Below are 14,859 nucleotides of genomic sequence, written 5' to 3'. Positions count from 1 at the left end.
AATAACATGACAAATAAGTAAAAGTATCTAAAAAATAAATAAGCAAAATCACTTATTAAATAATAGTATATATTATTTAATTAAATTTGAATTGCTGACTCATCGATCAATATCATAAAAACATGTAAAATATGCAAAATAACCTAAAATTATGGAGAATATGAAAAATAAGCAAACCCACTTCTTAAACTATCATAATTCTGATTTCTACTTATTTAATTAAATTCAAATAATAGGATATATTTGAATTGATGACTCTTAGGTCAAAATCATAAGAACATGATAAAAAAACAAAATTATTAAAAATTATGACAAACCAGCATATTCACTTAATTAAATTCAAATAATAGGATAAATTTGAATTGATGACTCCTCGGTCAATATCATAAGACAATGACAAATATGCAAAATAACATATGGAGAATCTAACAAATAAGCAAAATCACTTTTTAGATAATGGCATAGATATGTTTTAGAAAAAAATTACACACTATAAATACCCTCTTCGGACCAATTAGCACAACACTCCATTAGCTTTTCTGTAAACATTTAATTTCGATACAAATCATGAGCAATCTAAAAGGAACAAATAGGGTTATGGTTGTTGCAATACTCATAGCCGCATGTGTGTTTATGAACAGCAACATAGCGGCTGGAAAATTTATTGGATATCCACCAATAAGTAGTGGCGATCGCCCCCCTGGCTGTAGTCCTGGCACGTGTACACCCCCACAACCAGTAAATCCCTACAAACCAGGATGTCCGATCGGGTCAAGATGTAAACGTGTCCCGCCACAAGCTCCAACAATCAATATCTAGTTGTATTAGACGATTGTATGTCTAAATCTACAAAAAATACGTCAATAGATTCATGTAACTGCATCAATCAATAAAATTAATTTTACAATCGATGGTTTTTTCTGTTTGTTAGTTCAGTCTATACAAATGTCTACCGTTGATGAAAATGAATTAACTAATGATAAATGTTGATCTTCATTTCCATATAGTTTGCATAAACTATAGGGATTTTTTTATTTCAGTTTTTCTTAATAGACAATCTAGAACAATACGTGGCCGGCTTATCGTTCTCGGCCAATGTTCGAGGAATTGTTAAGTGGTAGTTAAATGTTTTGTATGAGATTACTGATTAGGTGGATATTTACACTGATTTTTTAAAAAATCATTTAAGAAAATCGTTACACTTAAGTTTGATTTGCCGACTAAGGGAATTTTTGTGCACCATCCACACCAATTTTTAGAACACTAGTATCAGATCTAAGAACATATAATTAAACATTAGTTTAAAAATAAAAATAAAAGCTTATTATTATTTTTTTAAAAATGGTGGTGAAAATAGTACTCTCTCCTTTCTCAAATGTAAGATTTCTAGATTTTTTTTGTTCTACAAAGATAATTTTTTTTGTATTTGTAAGACACTTTTTTATAATTTAAAAACATTAATTGGAAACATTAAATTGATTAAATACTATTAGATGATAGTTTTGTATAGTAAAAATAAATAATAAACTTTACTTTATTTGATATATGTGGAACCAACACAGAAAATATATATTTTTTCATTTGTTTAAATTCGATCAAAAATCATTTTTTCCTCTTCTTCTTCAATCTATATATACCCTTTCCTTCTCTAATCCAAATCAATAATTTTCTCTAATTTATATCGTACAAAAAATATTATGGTTTTAAGCTTGTTTAGAAATAAATTTTAACTTTTACATTTATTTGTTAATATTTAATAACATGTAGAATGATTTTCACCAAAAAGTCGCCAAAAAGCATGTAGAATGATTTGAATACGGATACTGTCTCGATATATGTATGTAATAATATTTTTAATTTTCTTTAATTTTACTCAATTTAGATTACAATCTACTAATAAATTATCAAACACGTAAGAAAATCAGGATATATAAAACGTCTATATATGAGATATTTTTTCTACAAGAAAATTGATACATATAATTTTTTGATGAAATTTCAAATTTATTGATCTAATCAAAAGAATGTTATTTACATAAGAGGAATCTATTTAGGAAAAATCTATATGATGTATCTCTAAGCTGTAATGTAAAAAAAATATCAAGATCAAAGTGTGATTTCAAACCATCTCCTGAGCATTTTTCCCAACTTGTGTTCCGTCTCGTATTTGAGTGAATAGATCATGTTCCTTGTAGCCTTGTCAATGAGTCTACGTATCTGATCTGTTGAGTTTCTAGGTTTTTGATGGCGCCTAGCGTTTCTCTCTCGCCAAATGTGGTAGATTAGCGTCTGAAATAGGAGTCGAGCTAAGCAAGAGTCTAATATTTTAGTATATTAAGAACCATGTTAAATTGTTAATTCAAATTAAGCTAGTATTATTGCAAACTAGCACAATAGTAAAATATTTTCAGACTTAGTGTGAAAGAGTCATAAATTACAAAAGTATGCAACGATATGCTCACAAAATACTGAAAATATAAATCGCAGATATAAACTACGTTCCCGTGATTTTGTCAATTGGTAGATTAAATTTTCATTTGGTTAGTTGACTTAAACTGATAGTTGCAAAAAACGTTACTGTTTATATATCCCTCCCTCGTATAAATTCCTGTGAAGGCAGGTCGAGGAAATAAACGGGTCCACGTTGGCCGAAAAACACCAACCCTAGATAAAGATAGAGATGCACTCTCGTGTGTGCTGGACCCAGTGAGAAATCATCATGTTCGATGTTTCACTCTCCGATAACACTACAGGTTCACCCGTGAGTCTTCTATATGTGTTAAATGCACGAACTATGGATAATGTGGATAGTGAATGCCTCTGATCGCATTGACGCATCTACTCATCCTTCTTACAATTTCTTTTGTTACAAAAAACTAAATGAAGTTAGTCAATTGTTAATCCGTTTTCAAAATATTTTAGTGGGTTTTGTTTGTTTCATATTATTTGATATGACATGATTTTAAAATGACACATCATTTTCTAAATCTTTCTCTACTCTTTTTGTTCGTTATTAAGTATAAAGTAAAGATAAGTTACTTTTTTGGCATTAATTTGAACAACTATATTATGAATGAAAGCAACAGAATAATTAATTCAAATTAACTTTGGTCTCTGTCGGATACATCAAAGCTACTTTGTCGGAAATCAAAAGTCCATTGTTTGAACTTTGAAATAGATTATAAAACATAATTTTAACAAAAGGCAAACACTACAAAATACATTAAGAACGTAATTTGCTTTTGAAGAGAGATTACTACTCTCACAAACTACTGTCACAAACATGAGTTTAGTTGGTCTGACTCTTCATATGCATGGTATCAAGTAATTTGCTTTTAAGAGAGATTACAAAGATATGGAATTGACAACCAGGAAACAAATATACAGAATTGTTATGCATAATATATTGTTAGCTTCCAAATGAGTTAAAAAGAAAACTGGTCATGCATTATTATGGTAATAGTTTCATGTAAAGTCTGAAGAAATGAGAAAAACAAGTCAGTATTATGTTCTAGTGTAGATTGTGAAGATAAGTACTTTGTCTACATTATAAAGCTTTAATTTGAAGTCTTAGTTAAAGCCCTAGGATCTGGTTCTTAAACTCCGATCTCTTCTCTGAACTATTTTAGATGACTGAATTTGATTTGAAAAAAAAAAGTGGCAAGAAGAATAATGTCTATGGGTTTATAATTTGCGCTTTGAGCTACATCTTCTAATGTTGAATCAAATGAAGCGATATTTCATAATACTGATCCTAATTAAATCCAATAAAGAATGGTATATGAGAATAATTATGCTTTATCGTATTTATGTTATGCTTGCCATTTGTTATATTGCCAATTGTTAGTGTTTTACTCTTACAAATGTGTAATTTTTTCCATTATATAACTCCTTGATCATATACAAAAAGTAACGTACTTCGACTCCATATCCGTGTCCATGTTCCAACTCTTTTCAGACGACGCGTTTGGTATGTAGATTTAACTTTCACACAACAGTATATCAGTGACTAATATTCTGCAGATAACTATCAATATTTGATTTGCGACTCATTGGAAACATGTATCACCTAACTTTATATATATATATATATATAGAAGTAAAAAGATTAGTATTATCGCATATATGGAACGTATCGAAAATTCCCTTCGATTCCTTTCTTAATTATGCAGAAAGTATCAGCTGTAATATTTACTGAGATGTATCTTTCAAAAAATTTACGCACTATTAATACCCTTATTGATACCAATTAGCAAAACACACCATTAGCTATTCTTTAAACATTTAATTTTGCACACAAATCATGAGCAATCTAATAAAGGAACAAGCAGGGGTATGGTCGTTGCAATACTCATAGCAGAATGTGTGTTTATGATCAGCAACATAGCGACTGGAAAATTCATTAGATATCCACCAATAGATCGTGGCGATAATCCTCCTAGGTGTGATCCTAACTACCCTGGCTCGTGTCAACCCCCGCAACCAGTAATCTGTACAAACCAGGGTGTACGATCGGGTCAAGATGTAAACGTGTCCCGCCACTTCCTCCGAAAATCAATATCTAGTTGTATTAGACGATTGCATGTCTAAATCTACATAAACAAAATTACACACAGCAATAGATTCATGTAACTGCATCAATCGATGAAACAAATTTTATAATCGATGGTTTTTGCTGTTTGTTACTTCAGTCTCTACACATGTCTACCGTTGATGAAAATGTATTAACTGAGAATTTTTTATCTTCATTGCCATATAGTTTGCATAAACTATACGGATTTTCGTTTCATTTTTCATAATAAACAACCTAGAACAATACATGGCTTATCTTATTGGTCTCGGATTCTAAGAATGTATTTCATCCATTTGAAAGTGATCTATGTTTTAGAATTTTTTTGTTTCAATAAAGATAACTTTATATTTTAATGTATTTTTATTAGATAATAATGATAAACTGTAGACTTTGAATAAAATTAACTGTGTTTATTAAATTTAAAATGACTAAAAACTAAAAAAAATAGTTAATAAAAAAATAATGTACTTATAATCAATTATTTTTGATATGTGTACAAACTTCAAAACATATAGTATTATTTTGAAACGGATAAGGTATAACTAAGAATTAGTTAGAAAATAAAACTAAACCTCTTCTTTTTTTAGCAAACAAAATAGTAAGTAACCTCTTTTTTTTGTGAGAAAATATTGGTGAAAATAGTAAGTAACTAATTTTACTATTGCATATTGTGACTTCCTGCTTACGTGGAAGAAGTAGGACCCACACAGAAAATAGATTTTTCTCCTTTGTTTAAATTCCATCAAAAATCATATTTCTTTTTTCTTCTTCTTCAAATCTAAACCCTTTCTCTCTCTTGTCCGAATCAAATCCGGTTGCTGGAAAAGCTAAGAGCTTCGGGCGATTCAACGAGGAGTAACAGCGAAGGTTGAAAAAACCCTAATTTCGAAATCGAGAATCACCCCAAGTTTCTGAATCGGGCGGCGGAGACTTCGTTCGTCTTCTTTGTCCGCGCGCGATGGCGGAATTAGGGCAACAGACGGTGGATTTCTCCGCCCTCGTTGGTCGAGCCGCGGAGGAGTCGTTCCTCTCCCTCACGGAGCTCGTTGAGAAGGCCAAGTCTCCGGAGCTTTCCGATACTGATAAGAAGCTCAGCCTCCTCAAGTATGTCGTCAAGACTCAGCAGCGGATGCTTCGGCTCAATGCCCTCGCCAAGTGGTGTAAACAGGTTTTGTCTTTTCTCATGCTTGTTAAAGTTTGTTTCTTTTACTGTTTTTGAGGCAATTTGAAGTTAAAGTTCGAAGCTTTCTTGAATTGGGTGTTGTTAGCACGATTAGATTATTTACAGACTGGGAATGAAATTGGAAGCTGCTCTTGTGTGACTTTGATGGGGTTTTTGTTGTTGTTTTGTCTGCTAAAGCTTATATTGTTCTCTAACAAGTCCATTGATGCCTCTCAGACATATGTGTTTCTCATTGCAACTGTATGAAGTTATGTCTTTTGATTACTCTGGTATATTAAGCTGCCTTGGTGTTTGCTAAAGTTCTCAGCTTTTTGTTACTTCTCTGAACAACTAAAATAAAAGATTATCAAACTTTTATACTTTTTAGTTCGGCTAATGTGGATATATTGTTGAAAAATCTGAGCTATTTGCCTTGGTTGTGTTCAGTTTTTGTATTATCACTGAACTTTAGAATACTGATTAGTACATTTGAACCAGGTCAATTGTTATCATTGGTGAATCAGTTTAGGAAATGTTAAGACTATCTTTAACTAGTGTAGTCTCTACTTTTAACTAGGTTTGCAGTCTTTGTGAAATTCCTAGGCAGCTACTTTAGATCAACGTTCCATTAATATTTCATATGATTATTGTTACTTGTTTGTGTTTACTATCTTTATGGAGAAAGTAATCAGAAATTTACTAAGCCTCTTATTCACTCACCTTTGGCTGCAGGTTCCTCTAATAAACCGCTTGCAGGACGTCGGGAGCACACTATCATCTCACGATATATGCTTCACACAAGCTGCGGATTCACTCTTCTTCATGCACGAAGGTCTCCAGCAAGCTCGTGCTCCCGTCTACGACGTCCCCTCCGCTATCGAAGTCTTGCTGACAGGCTCTTACCAGCGCCTCCCAAAGTGCGTAGACGATGTGGGGATGCAGTGCTCTCTGGACGAGCAGCAGCAGAAGCCAGCGCTAAGGAAGCTGGAGGTGCTCGTACGCTCCAAGCTACTCGAGATCACGCTTCCAAAAGAGATCACAGAGGTGAAAGTCTCTAAAGGCACAGTTACCTTATCCGTCGAAGGGGAGTTTAAGGTTCTGGTGACTCTCGGTTACCGAGGACACCTGTCCATGTGGAGGATACTGCATTTGGATCTCCTTGTTGGTGAGAGAAGCGGCGGTCCGATTAAACTCGAGGTGACAAGACGGCATATCCTCGGCGATGATCTAGAGCGGAGAATGTCAGTTGCAGAGAATCCATTCACTATACTATATGCGGTGCTCCATGAGCTTTGCGTCGCCATTGTCATGGACACAGTCATAAGGCAGGTGCGAACGCTTCTCCACGGGAGATGGAAAGATGCGATTCGCTTTGACTTGATCTCGGACACCGGCACAGCACCAGCAAACCAAGAAGGAGAGGCGGATTCCGTCAGTCTCAAAACGCCAGGAGTGAAGCTAATATACTGGCTAGATTCTGATAAAAACAATGCTGGCTCGTTCGTTAAAATCGAGCCGGTGTCAGATCTTCAGATTAAGTGTTCTCACAGCACGTTTGTGATTGACCCTCTGACCGGCAAGGAAGCTGAGTTTTCTCTGGATCAGAGCTGCATTGACGTGGAGAAGCTTCTGCTTAAAGCTATTTGCTGTAATAGATACACACGTCTTCTTGAGATTCAGAAAGAGCTTTTGAGGAGTGACAGGATTTGTCGAGCTCCTAGTGATGTTATCCTTCAGGCCTTCCTGGATGAGCCTGGCAGTGAGGTAAAAAGAATATAATAATCTGTATTTGTTTTGACGCAATTGTAATTGTTAAGAATAGTGATTTTCCCCTAGCTTTCTTGTAGCTGTGGAGTTAGTATGCTATTGGTATTCTCAATATTTATTTAATTGAGTTTAATTTGGTTATTCTTCTTTCTTCTTTCTTTCAGGGAGGTAGCATGGTAGATTCTAAGGAACAAATAGAGCCAGAGGTATTACGAGTCCGAGCCTATGGATCATCATTTTTCACACTTGGGATCAATATAAGGTATAATATTTTCTTTTATTTACATATAGAGAGAGATTTTATCTAGCCTGGCGTTTCTCATTTTACATTAATGATTGCAGGACCGGTAAGTTTCTTCTTCAGTCATCCAAGAGTGTCTTGACCCCCTCCATCTTGGTTGAATTTGAAGATGCGTTAAACCAAGGAAGCATATCTGCTGTTGATGCCTTTATCAACCTGAGAAGCAAAAGCATTTTGCATTTTTTTGCCGCCATTGGCAAATTCTTGGGTCTTGAGGTAAGTAACTGTGTGCTTCAGCTTTTTGTTCAAGCTCAGTTTCTGACCGTTTTTGGTTTAATGCAGGTCTACGAACATGGTTTTGGTGTAAACAAAGCCCCCAAAAGCCTCTCTGATGGGCCAAGCATCCTGGCTCTGGGATTCCCTGACTGTGAAAGCTCTCACCTCTTGCTCATGGAGCTCGAAAAGGACTTCACGCCGTTGTTTAAACTAGCGGAAACTCAAACGGACGGTTCGGGGAAGCCTCAGTTTCTCAACGATCTGAGCAACGTTCTGCGTGTTAAGAAGATTGATATTGGGCAGATACGGATTCTTGAAGATGATCTCAACTTGATTACATCCGATGTAGCTAGATTTGTGTCTTCGTTCTCAGACGCTGAGAGGAGCTTGAGTCAAGCGTCTGGACACCGTGGTCCTGGATTAGTTGAGGAGTCTTTGGCGGAGATGAGTGGAGGCCAGTTGAGTTTCTCTAGCATCGTTGATGAAGTGTTTGGACATCAGAAAGTGACGTCATCCGCTGATGGAAAAGCTCTGCTGTTGACTAGCTATCAATCTGATTCCTTCTACAGTACGCAAGGCCCTTTGGAATCTAGCTCTTTTAATCTGTTGTCATCTCCTCCCCCTGGGAAGGGTTCAGCTATGAAGAAGAACTCTAACAAAGAGTTGTCCATGGTATTGTCTCCATCCCTAACTGTTGTCTCTGAGTCAGCTGATCTTGCAGTTACCTCTGATGGTCCTTTGTTGAGAAAAGACCAGAAGTCACGGAAACGCTCAGCTTCAGATTTGCTAAGATTGATCCCATCTCTACAAGTAGTGGAAGGTGTAACTCATCCCAATAAGAGAAGTAAAACCTCTGCATCACAGGCCCTATCTACTGCAGTGGTAACATCAACAAAAGCTATTGGATGCAGCTATGGGGATCTCATAGCTGAAGCAAACAAAGGGAACGCACCGTCAAGCGTTTTCGTCTACGCTCTTCTCCACGTGGTCAGGCACTCTTCTCTGTCCATAAAGCACGCCAAGCTAACTAGCCAGATGGAGGCGCTGGACATCCAATACGTTGAGGAGATGGGACTGAGAGATTCGTTTTCAGACATATGGTTCCGTCTTCCGTTTGCTCAGAATGATTCCTGGCAACATATATGCTTGCAGCTCGGTAGACCCGGGAGCATGTGTTGGGATGTGAAAATAAACGACCAGCACTTCAGGGATCTCTGGGAGCTTCAGAAGGGAAGCAAATCAACACCGTGGGGATCCGGAGTCCACATTGCTAATTCGTCTGACGTTGATTCACATATCCGTTATGACCCTGAAGGCGTTGTTCTGACCTATCAGTCCGTGGAAGCAGATAGTATCAAGAAGCTTGTGGCCGATATACAGAGGCTTTCTAATGCTAGAAGGTTCTCCCTTGGCATGCGGAAACTACTTGGCATAAAGGCGGATGAGAAAACAGAAGAGCCTGGTGGTGCTAATCACGCTGTTAAAGGACCTGCTGGAGGGAAAGGCGGTGGGGAGGCGGTTGATAGATGGAGGGCTTTCAAGATTGAGGCAGTGGGATTGACGAGCCTGTGGTTTAGCTTTGGTTCGGGCATTTTGGCTCGTTTTGTTGTGGAGTGGGAATCAGGTAAAGATGAATGCACCATGCACGTCTCTCCTGACCAACACTGGCCACATACCAAGGTGAGTATTTCATAGGAATTACTTTTTACTCTTAAGAGGTATGTACAATAGAATTCTATAAATTAGTACTCCCAAATTAATAAATACCATAAATTAATAAATTAATAAACACCATAAATTAATAAATTTCTACTGTCCCATTGGGCCGGTTCAAAATATAATACAAATCGATAAAATAATAAAAGAATAGTTAAAAAAACATATGTAAATATATGGTCCCATTAAAATTATGAACTGATTATTTATATACTTATATACATTTTATATAAGTAAAAACAAACCATTTATTGTTTTTTTTATATTAACAATGGAATGATCTTAATATTTTATTAACATTTAATATATTTTGATGAGATTTAGTAAAATTATATCTAAAACCACATTTAAGTTCTATAAAACATATTATATACACCAAATAATATAATAAAAACAATATGAATGTCAAATTCCAAACTTTTAATTAATGTATATACATGAAAATATTTTGGAAAAATATATTTTAAAAAGAAAAAATCTAAAAAGGAAACTTTTTGTAAATTAATAAAATACCATAGTCCAACATTATTAATTTATAGAGTTTTTACTCTATATATATAATTTTGCTTATTGTGGGTTATTCTTGTACAGTTCTTGGAGGATTTCATAAATGGTGGAGAGGTAGAATCTCTTCTGGATTGCATTCGCCTTACTGCTGGGCCTTTGACTGCGTTAGCTGCTGCTACTCGCCCTGCCCGAGCTAGTTCAGCCACTGGCGTGACTGTCGTACCTGCTACAGCGACTTCCAGACAATCAAATCAGACGCAACAAACTCAACCTTCAACTTTAGCAGCTCCAAATGCTGTTGGCCAGTCTGCCTCAGGGAGTGCTGTTGCTTCTCCTTCTCCTGCTCCAAGTCCACTCGGTGGAAGTTTCCATGGAGCTGCAGGGAGAAGCGGACCTGGAATCGTTCCCAGCTCTCTCTTACCCATTGATGTCTCTGTAGTACTCCGTGGACCCTATTGGATAAGGATCATATACCGCAAACGTTTTGCGGTGGACATGAGATGCTTTGCTGGAGATCAAGTCTGGTTGCAACCAGCAACACCACCCAAGGGCGGTGCTTCTATTGGAGGCTCCTTGCCATGTCCCCAGTTCAGACCTTTCATCATGGAGCATGTTGCTCAAGAGTTAAACGGTTTGGAACCGAATCTGACAGGTAGCCAAGGAGCAACAAACCCAAGTGGTAGCAGAGTTAACTTTTCCCCTTCTAGTGCAATGTCAAGAGCCGTGATGAGTCGTGTAGGCAGCGTTGCTTCAGGATCTTTAGTGGTTGGCTCAGGGTTGTCTGTACGTAGACCACCAGGGAGCGGTGTGCCGGCACATGTAAGAGGCGAATTAAACACAGCGATTATCGGTTTAGGTGATGATGGTGGCTATGGCGGAGGATGGGTTCCTCTTGTGGCTCTTAAAAAAGTTTTGCGTGGGATCCTCAAATACCTTGGAGTACTGTGGCTATTTGCTCAGCTTCCAGATCTCTTGAGAGAGATCTTAGGTTCAATCTTGAAGGAGAACGAAGGCGCTCTCTTGAACTTAGACCAAGAACAACCAGCGTTACGCTTCTTTGTCGGGTATAATCTAAAACCAAGAACTTAGACAAATCATATCGCGTGTTTGTGCTAACCTTAGTTGTTATTTTCTTGTGGTAGTGGCTATGTATTTGCGGTGAGTGTCCATAGAGTTCAGCTTCTTCTTCAAGTCCTCAGCGTGAGGAGATTCCATCACCAGCAACAGCAGCAAAACGGTTCATCAGGTACTGCTCAAGAGGAGCTAACACAATCCGAGATTGGAGAAATCTGTGACTATTTCAGCCGCCGTGTTGCATCAGAGCCTTACGATGCTTCGAGAGTCGCCTCGTTCATAACACTCCTCACATTACCTATACCAGTCTTAAGAGAGTTTCTTAAACTGATAGCTTGGAAGAAAGGGTTATCACAATCACAACAAGCCGTAGAGGTTGCTCCTGCGCAGAGACCTAGGATCGAGCTATGCCTAGAGAATCATTCCGGTGCAGATGTTGAAACTAGCTGTGCAGCTAAAAGCAATATCCATTTCGACCGGCCTCAGAGCACGGTTGACTTTGCTTTGACCGTGGTTCTTGATCCTGCGCACATACCTCACATAAACGCAGCTGGAGGAGCGGCGTGGCTGCCGTACTGTGTATCGGTTAGGTTAAGGTACACCTTTGGGGATAACCCTAGCGTGACGTTTCTTGGGATGGAAGGAAGCCATGGAGGAAGGGCTTGCTGGCAGCGTGTTGATGATTGGGAGAAGTGTAAACAGAGAGTGAGCCGTACGGTGGAAGTCAACGGATCTGCTGCAGGAGATTTGACTCAAGGGAAGCTCAAATTGGTTGCAGATAGTGTCCAGAGAACATTGCATCTATGTCTTCAAGGTCTCAGAGAAGGCAGTAGTAATAATAACACTCTTCAAAAGGAGTTTACCATATAGGGATGTAAACTTTTGTCAGTTTGTTGTCTTAATGTGTACATACAATCCTTTGGTTGTGAAATTTTGGTTGAATTTAGACATTACCATAGATAAAAATTTGCTTCAGAAAGATTATTGCATTTTTATTACAAATGAATAAGATCCAAGTTTGAACTCATTTCTTCACATAGATGATGCAATATTCCTCTAATCTCAAGCCATCTTGGATGGTTCTGCCTCTCTGTAGCCACAAAGCTATGAGCTCCCTCTACTCCTACTACACTACTGTATCCTGCAACCTTCTTTACTCCACGGCTCTCCATTGCTTCTCTCGTCTTGTCTGAATATCCAAATCTTCTAGCGGCTGCATAGATGTTGGACAGCAGCACGTATCCACCTTCTTTGTCAGGCTCCAACTTAAGCAACTCCGTTAAAGCCATCTCTGCGGTTTCGATATCTTCTCCTCCTCGGCAAGCGCTTAAGATTGATCCCCACATCGACTGGCTTGGTCTCATTGGCATCTTCTTTTGCACTATGTCTTTTGCTTCTTCTACTCTCCCCGCCCTGCACAAGAGATCCACAAGGCTTCCGTAGTGCTCGGTTTCAGGGTCAAACCCGAATGCCTCCTTCATGTGGTTGAAAACGTGTAGCCCTTCCTCCACTAGGCCGCTATGGCTGCAAGCTGTTAGGACAGCGAGGAGAGTGACTTTGTTCGGCGTCACGCCTTCTTCTTGCATTTTTTGGAATAGTTCCAGAGCTTGCTTGCCGTTTCCATGGAAGGCAGTCCCGGATATCATCGTTGTCCATAGCGTGACGTCTTTTTCAGCAACTGTCTTGAAAACCATGAAAGCCCTCTCGATGCTACCACATTTGCAGTACATATCCACCAGAGCCGAACCAAGAAAGGCATCAATCTGCAATCCCAGACGGATCATAAACCCGTGTGCCCATCTTCCTTGGCTAAGCTCTCCGTTGTTTGCTGCACCACTTATCAAACTTACAAAAGTAACTCCGTCCGGAACAACCTTCTCCACTATCAACATCTCATAGACCAACTCTCTAACAACTCTCTGATCACATCCCTTCTTGGAGTAACCAAGAAGCAGAGAGTTCCAGGACACAAGATCTCTTCTAGGCATCTGATCAAAAACCTCCCGAGCAGCTTCCATGTCCTCAAGCTTAACAAAGCCACCAACCATAGTGTTCCAAGAACACGTATCCTTCTTCGTCATCACATCAAACACTCTTTTCGCAAAACCAGAGTCTCTGCATTTGAAATACATGTCTAAAACAGCATTCCACAGTATCAAATTCGACGAAGAGCCAGGCTTCCTCCTCTCAATCCAACCATGAACTCCTTTCCCAAGCCTAACATCAGATAATCTACCACAACAAACTAAAAGACCCAACACCGCGTACTCGTCAGGCTCAATACCATCACCAACCATCTTATAATACAACTTCATCGCCTCTAAACAATACCCCTTCTTAGCATAACCAACAATCATAGTATTAAAAGAGCTCACATCTCGTTCAGGCATTTCATCGAACACCTTCTCCGCATAACCCAAACCCCCCAGCTCCATATAGAGCTTCACCAGAGAGTTCCACAGGTAGTAATTATTCCCTTCAGACAAAACCCCAGAAACAGTTACATGACAATGAATCTGCTTCACTTCCGACAGAAAGTTCGTTACTTTCATCAAGTACAGAAACGTTTGCCTGTCGGGACAAACACCGTGTCTAACCATGGACCCATACAGACCAAAACATTCCTTCTTCGAAAGAGCAGAAGAGATCATTGTGTTGTAAACGAAAACGTTTGGGTTCGGTGTGAAGTTACGAAACAGAAGCTTCGCCAAGTCGATATTGTCTGGATACGTGATCGCTGAGAACAAGATGAGACGGCTCATGGGAAACGTGTCGCATATGAGATTGACACGCATGATGTTCGCTAAGATCTGCTTGAACTGGTGCCTCGAATTGCATTTCTCGAGCAGAACAAGAGATTGGTGATTGAGGTCGAGGGAGTGAAGAGGATCCCATGTTGTCGTCTTGCGTTTACATTCGGTGGCAAAGAAACGAACTCCTCGACGCACGAACATAGAGCAGAAGAAACAGAGCTGAAAGCTCTTGTCTTTGTCGGAATATTAGTTTGGCGTATAAGTAAAATCAAAAAAGATTTGATCTTCGAAGTTATGTAACTTCAGATTCAAATTCAATCATACCTTAGACCACAACCTACGATCAAATGTGTTGTTCAATGTTCAAAAATGGCTTAGACAGTAAACAGTCGTTTTGTAAATGCCTTGTATATGACTATTAGTTAACCGTATTATTCAGTTCTATAGACGTTAACAAATATTTTATTTATTTTTATGTATTTTATATTTATATTAGATATTTTAGTTTTTAGATTTAACTATATAATTATTTTAATGAATTATAAAAATTAGACATTCAAAAATAAAAAATTAGACAATTTGTATATTTACACTATTTTTGATTTGTCAGTTTAAGACTAATTTAAATCAATTTTAACCTGTGTATAAATCAGCTTTTAACAAAAAAAAAAGAAAAGATTTGATGTCTCCGCCTAGAACATTGGTATTGTTCATTTGTTTGTCCCATGATTTTTGACTAGTTGCAATGATCAATTACTGATTACTGTTAACCACTGGCATGACCAAAACC

At 37.9% G+C, this 14,859-nt stretch overlaps 2 protein-coding genes across 2 annotated transcripts; one reads left to right on the top strand and one right to left on the bottom strand.

Moving 5' to 3' along the window:
- Window positions 1-5,340: 5,340 nt before the first annotated feature.
- Window positions 5,341-12,295, top strand: LOC106427401 (mediator of RNA polymerase II transcription subunit 14). The gene is made up of 7 exons (XM_013868122.3): window positions 5,341-5,741; window positions 6,468-7,499; window positions 7,667-7,764; window positions 7,845-8,019; window positions 8,086-9,699; window positions 10,327-11,306; window positions 11,385-12,295. Exons 1-7 carry the CDS (start codon window positions 5,532-5,534, stop codon window positions 12,184-12,186), a joined length of 4,911 nt encoding a protein of 1,636 aa, XP_013723576.2. The 5' UTR covers window positions 5,341-5,531; the 3' UTR covers window positions 12,187-12,295.
- LOC106427402 (pentatricopeptide repeat-containing protein At3g04750, mitochondrial) lies at window positions 12,248-14,523 on the bottom strand. The gene has a single exon (XM_013868123.3). It carries the CDS (start codon window positions 14,268-14,270, stop codon window positions 12,312-12,314), a length of 1,959 nt encoding a protein of 652 aa, XP_013723577.1. The 5' UTR covers window positions 14,271-14,523; the 3' UTR covers window positions 12,248-12,311.
- Between the last annotated feature and the right edge of the window lie 336 nt (window positions 14,524-14,859).

The sequence above is a fragment of the Brassica napus genome, chromosome C5 (assembly GCF_020379485.1).
Source record: "Brassica napus cultivar Da-Ae chromosome C5, Da-Ae, whole genome shotgun sequence".
NCBI classification, from domain to species: Eukaryota; Viridiplantae; Streptophyta; class Magnoliopsida; order Brassicales; family Brassicaceae; genus Brassica; species Brassica napus.
The sequence above is the reverse complement of the archived record's forward strand: the minus strand, read 5'-3'. Positions and strand labels throughout refer to the sequence as shown.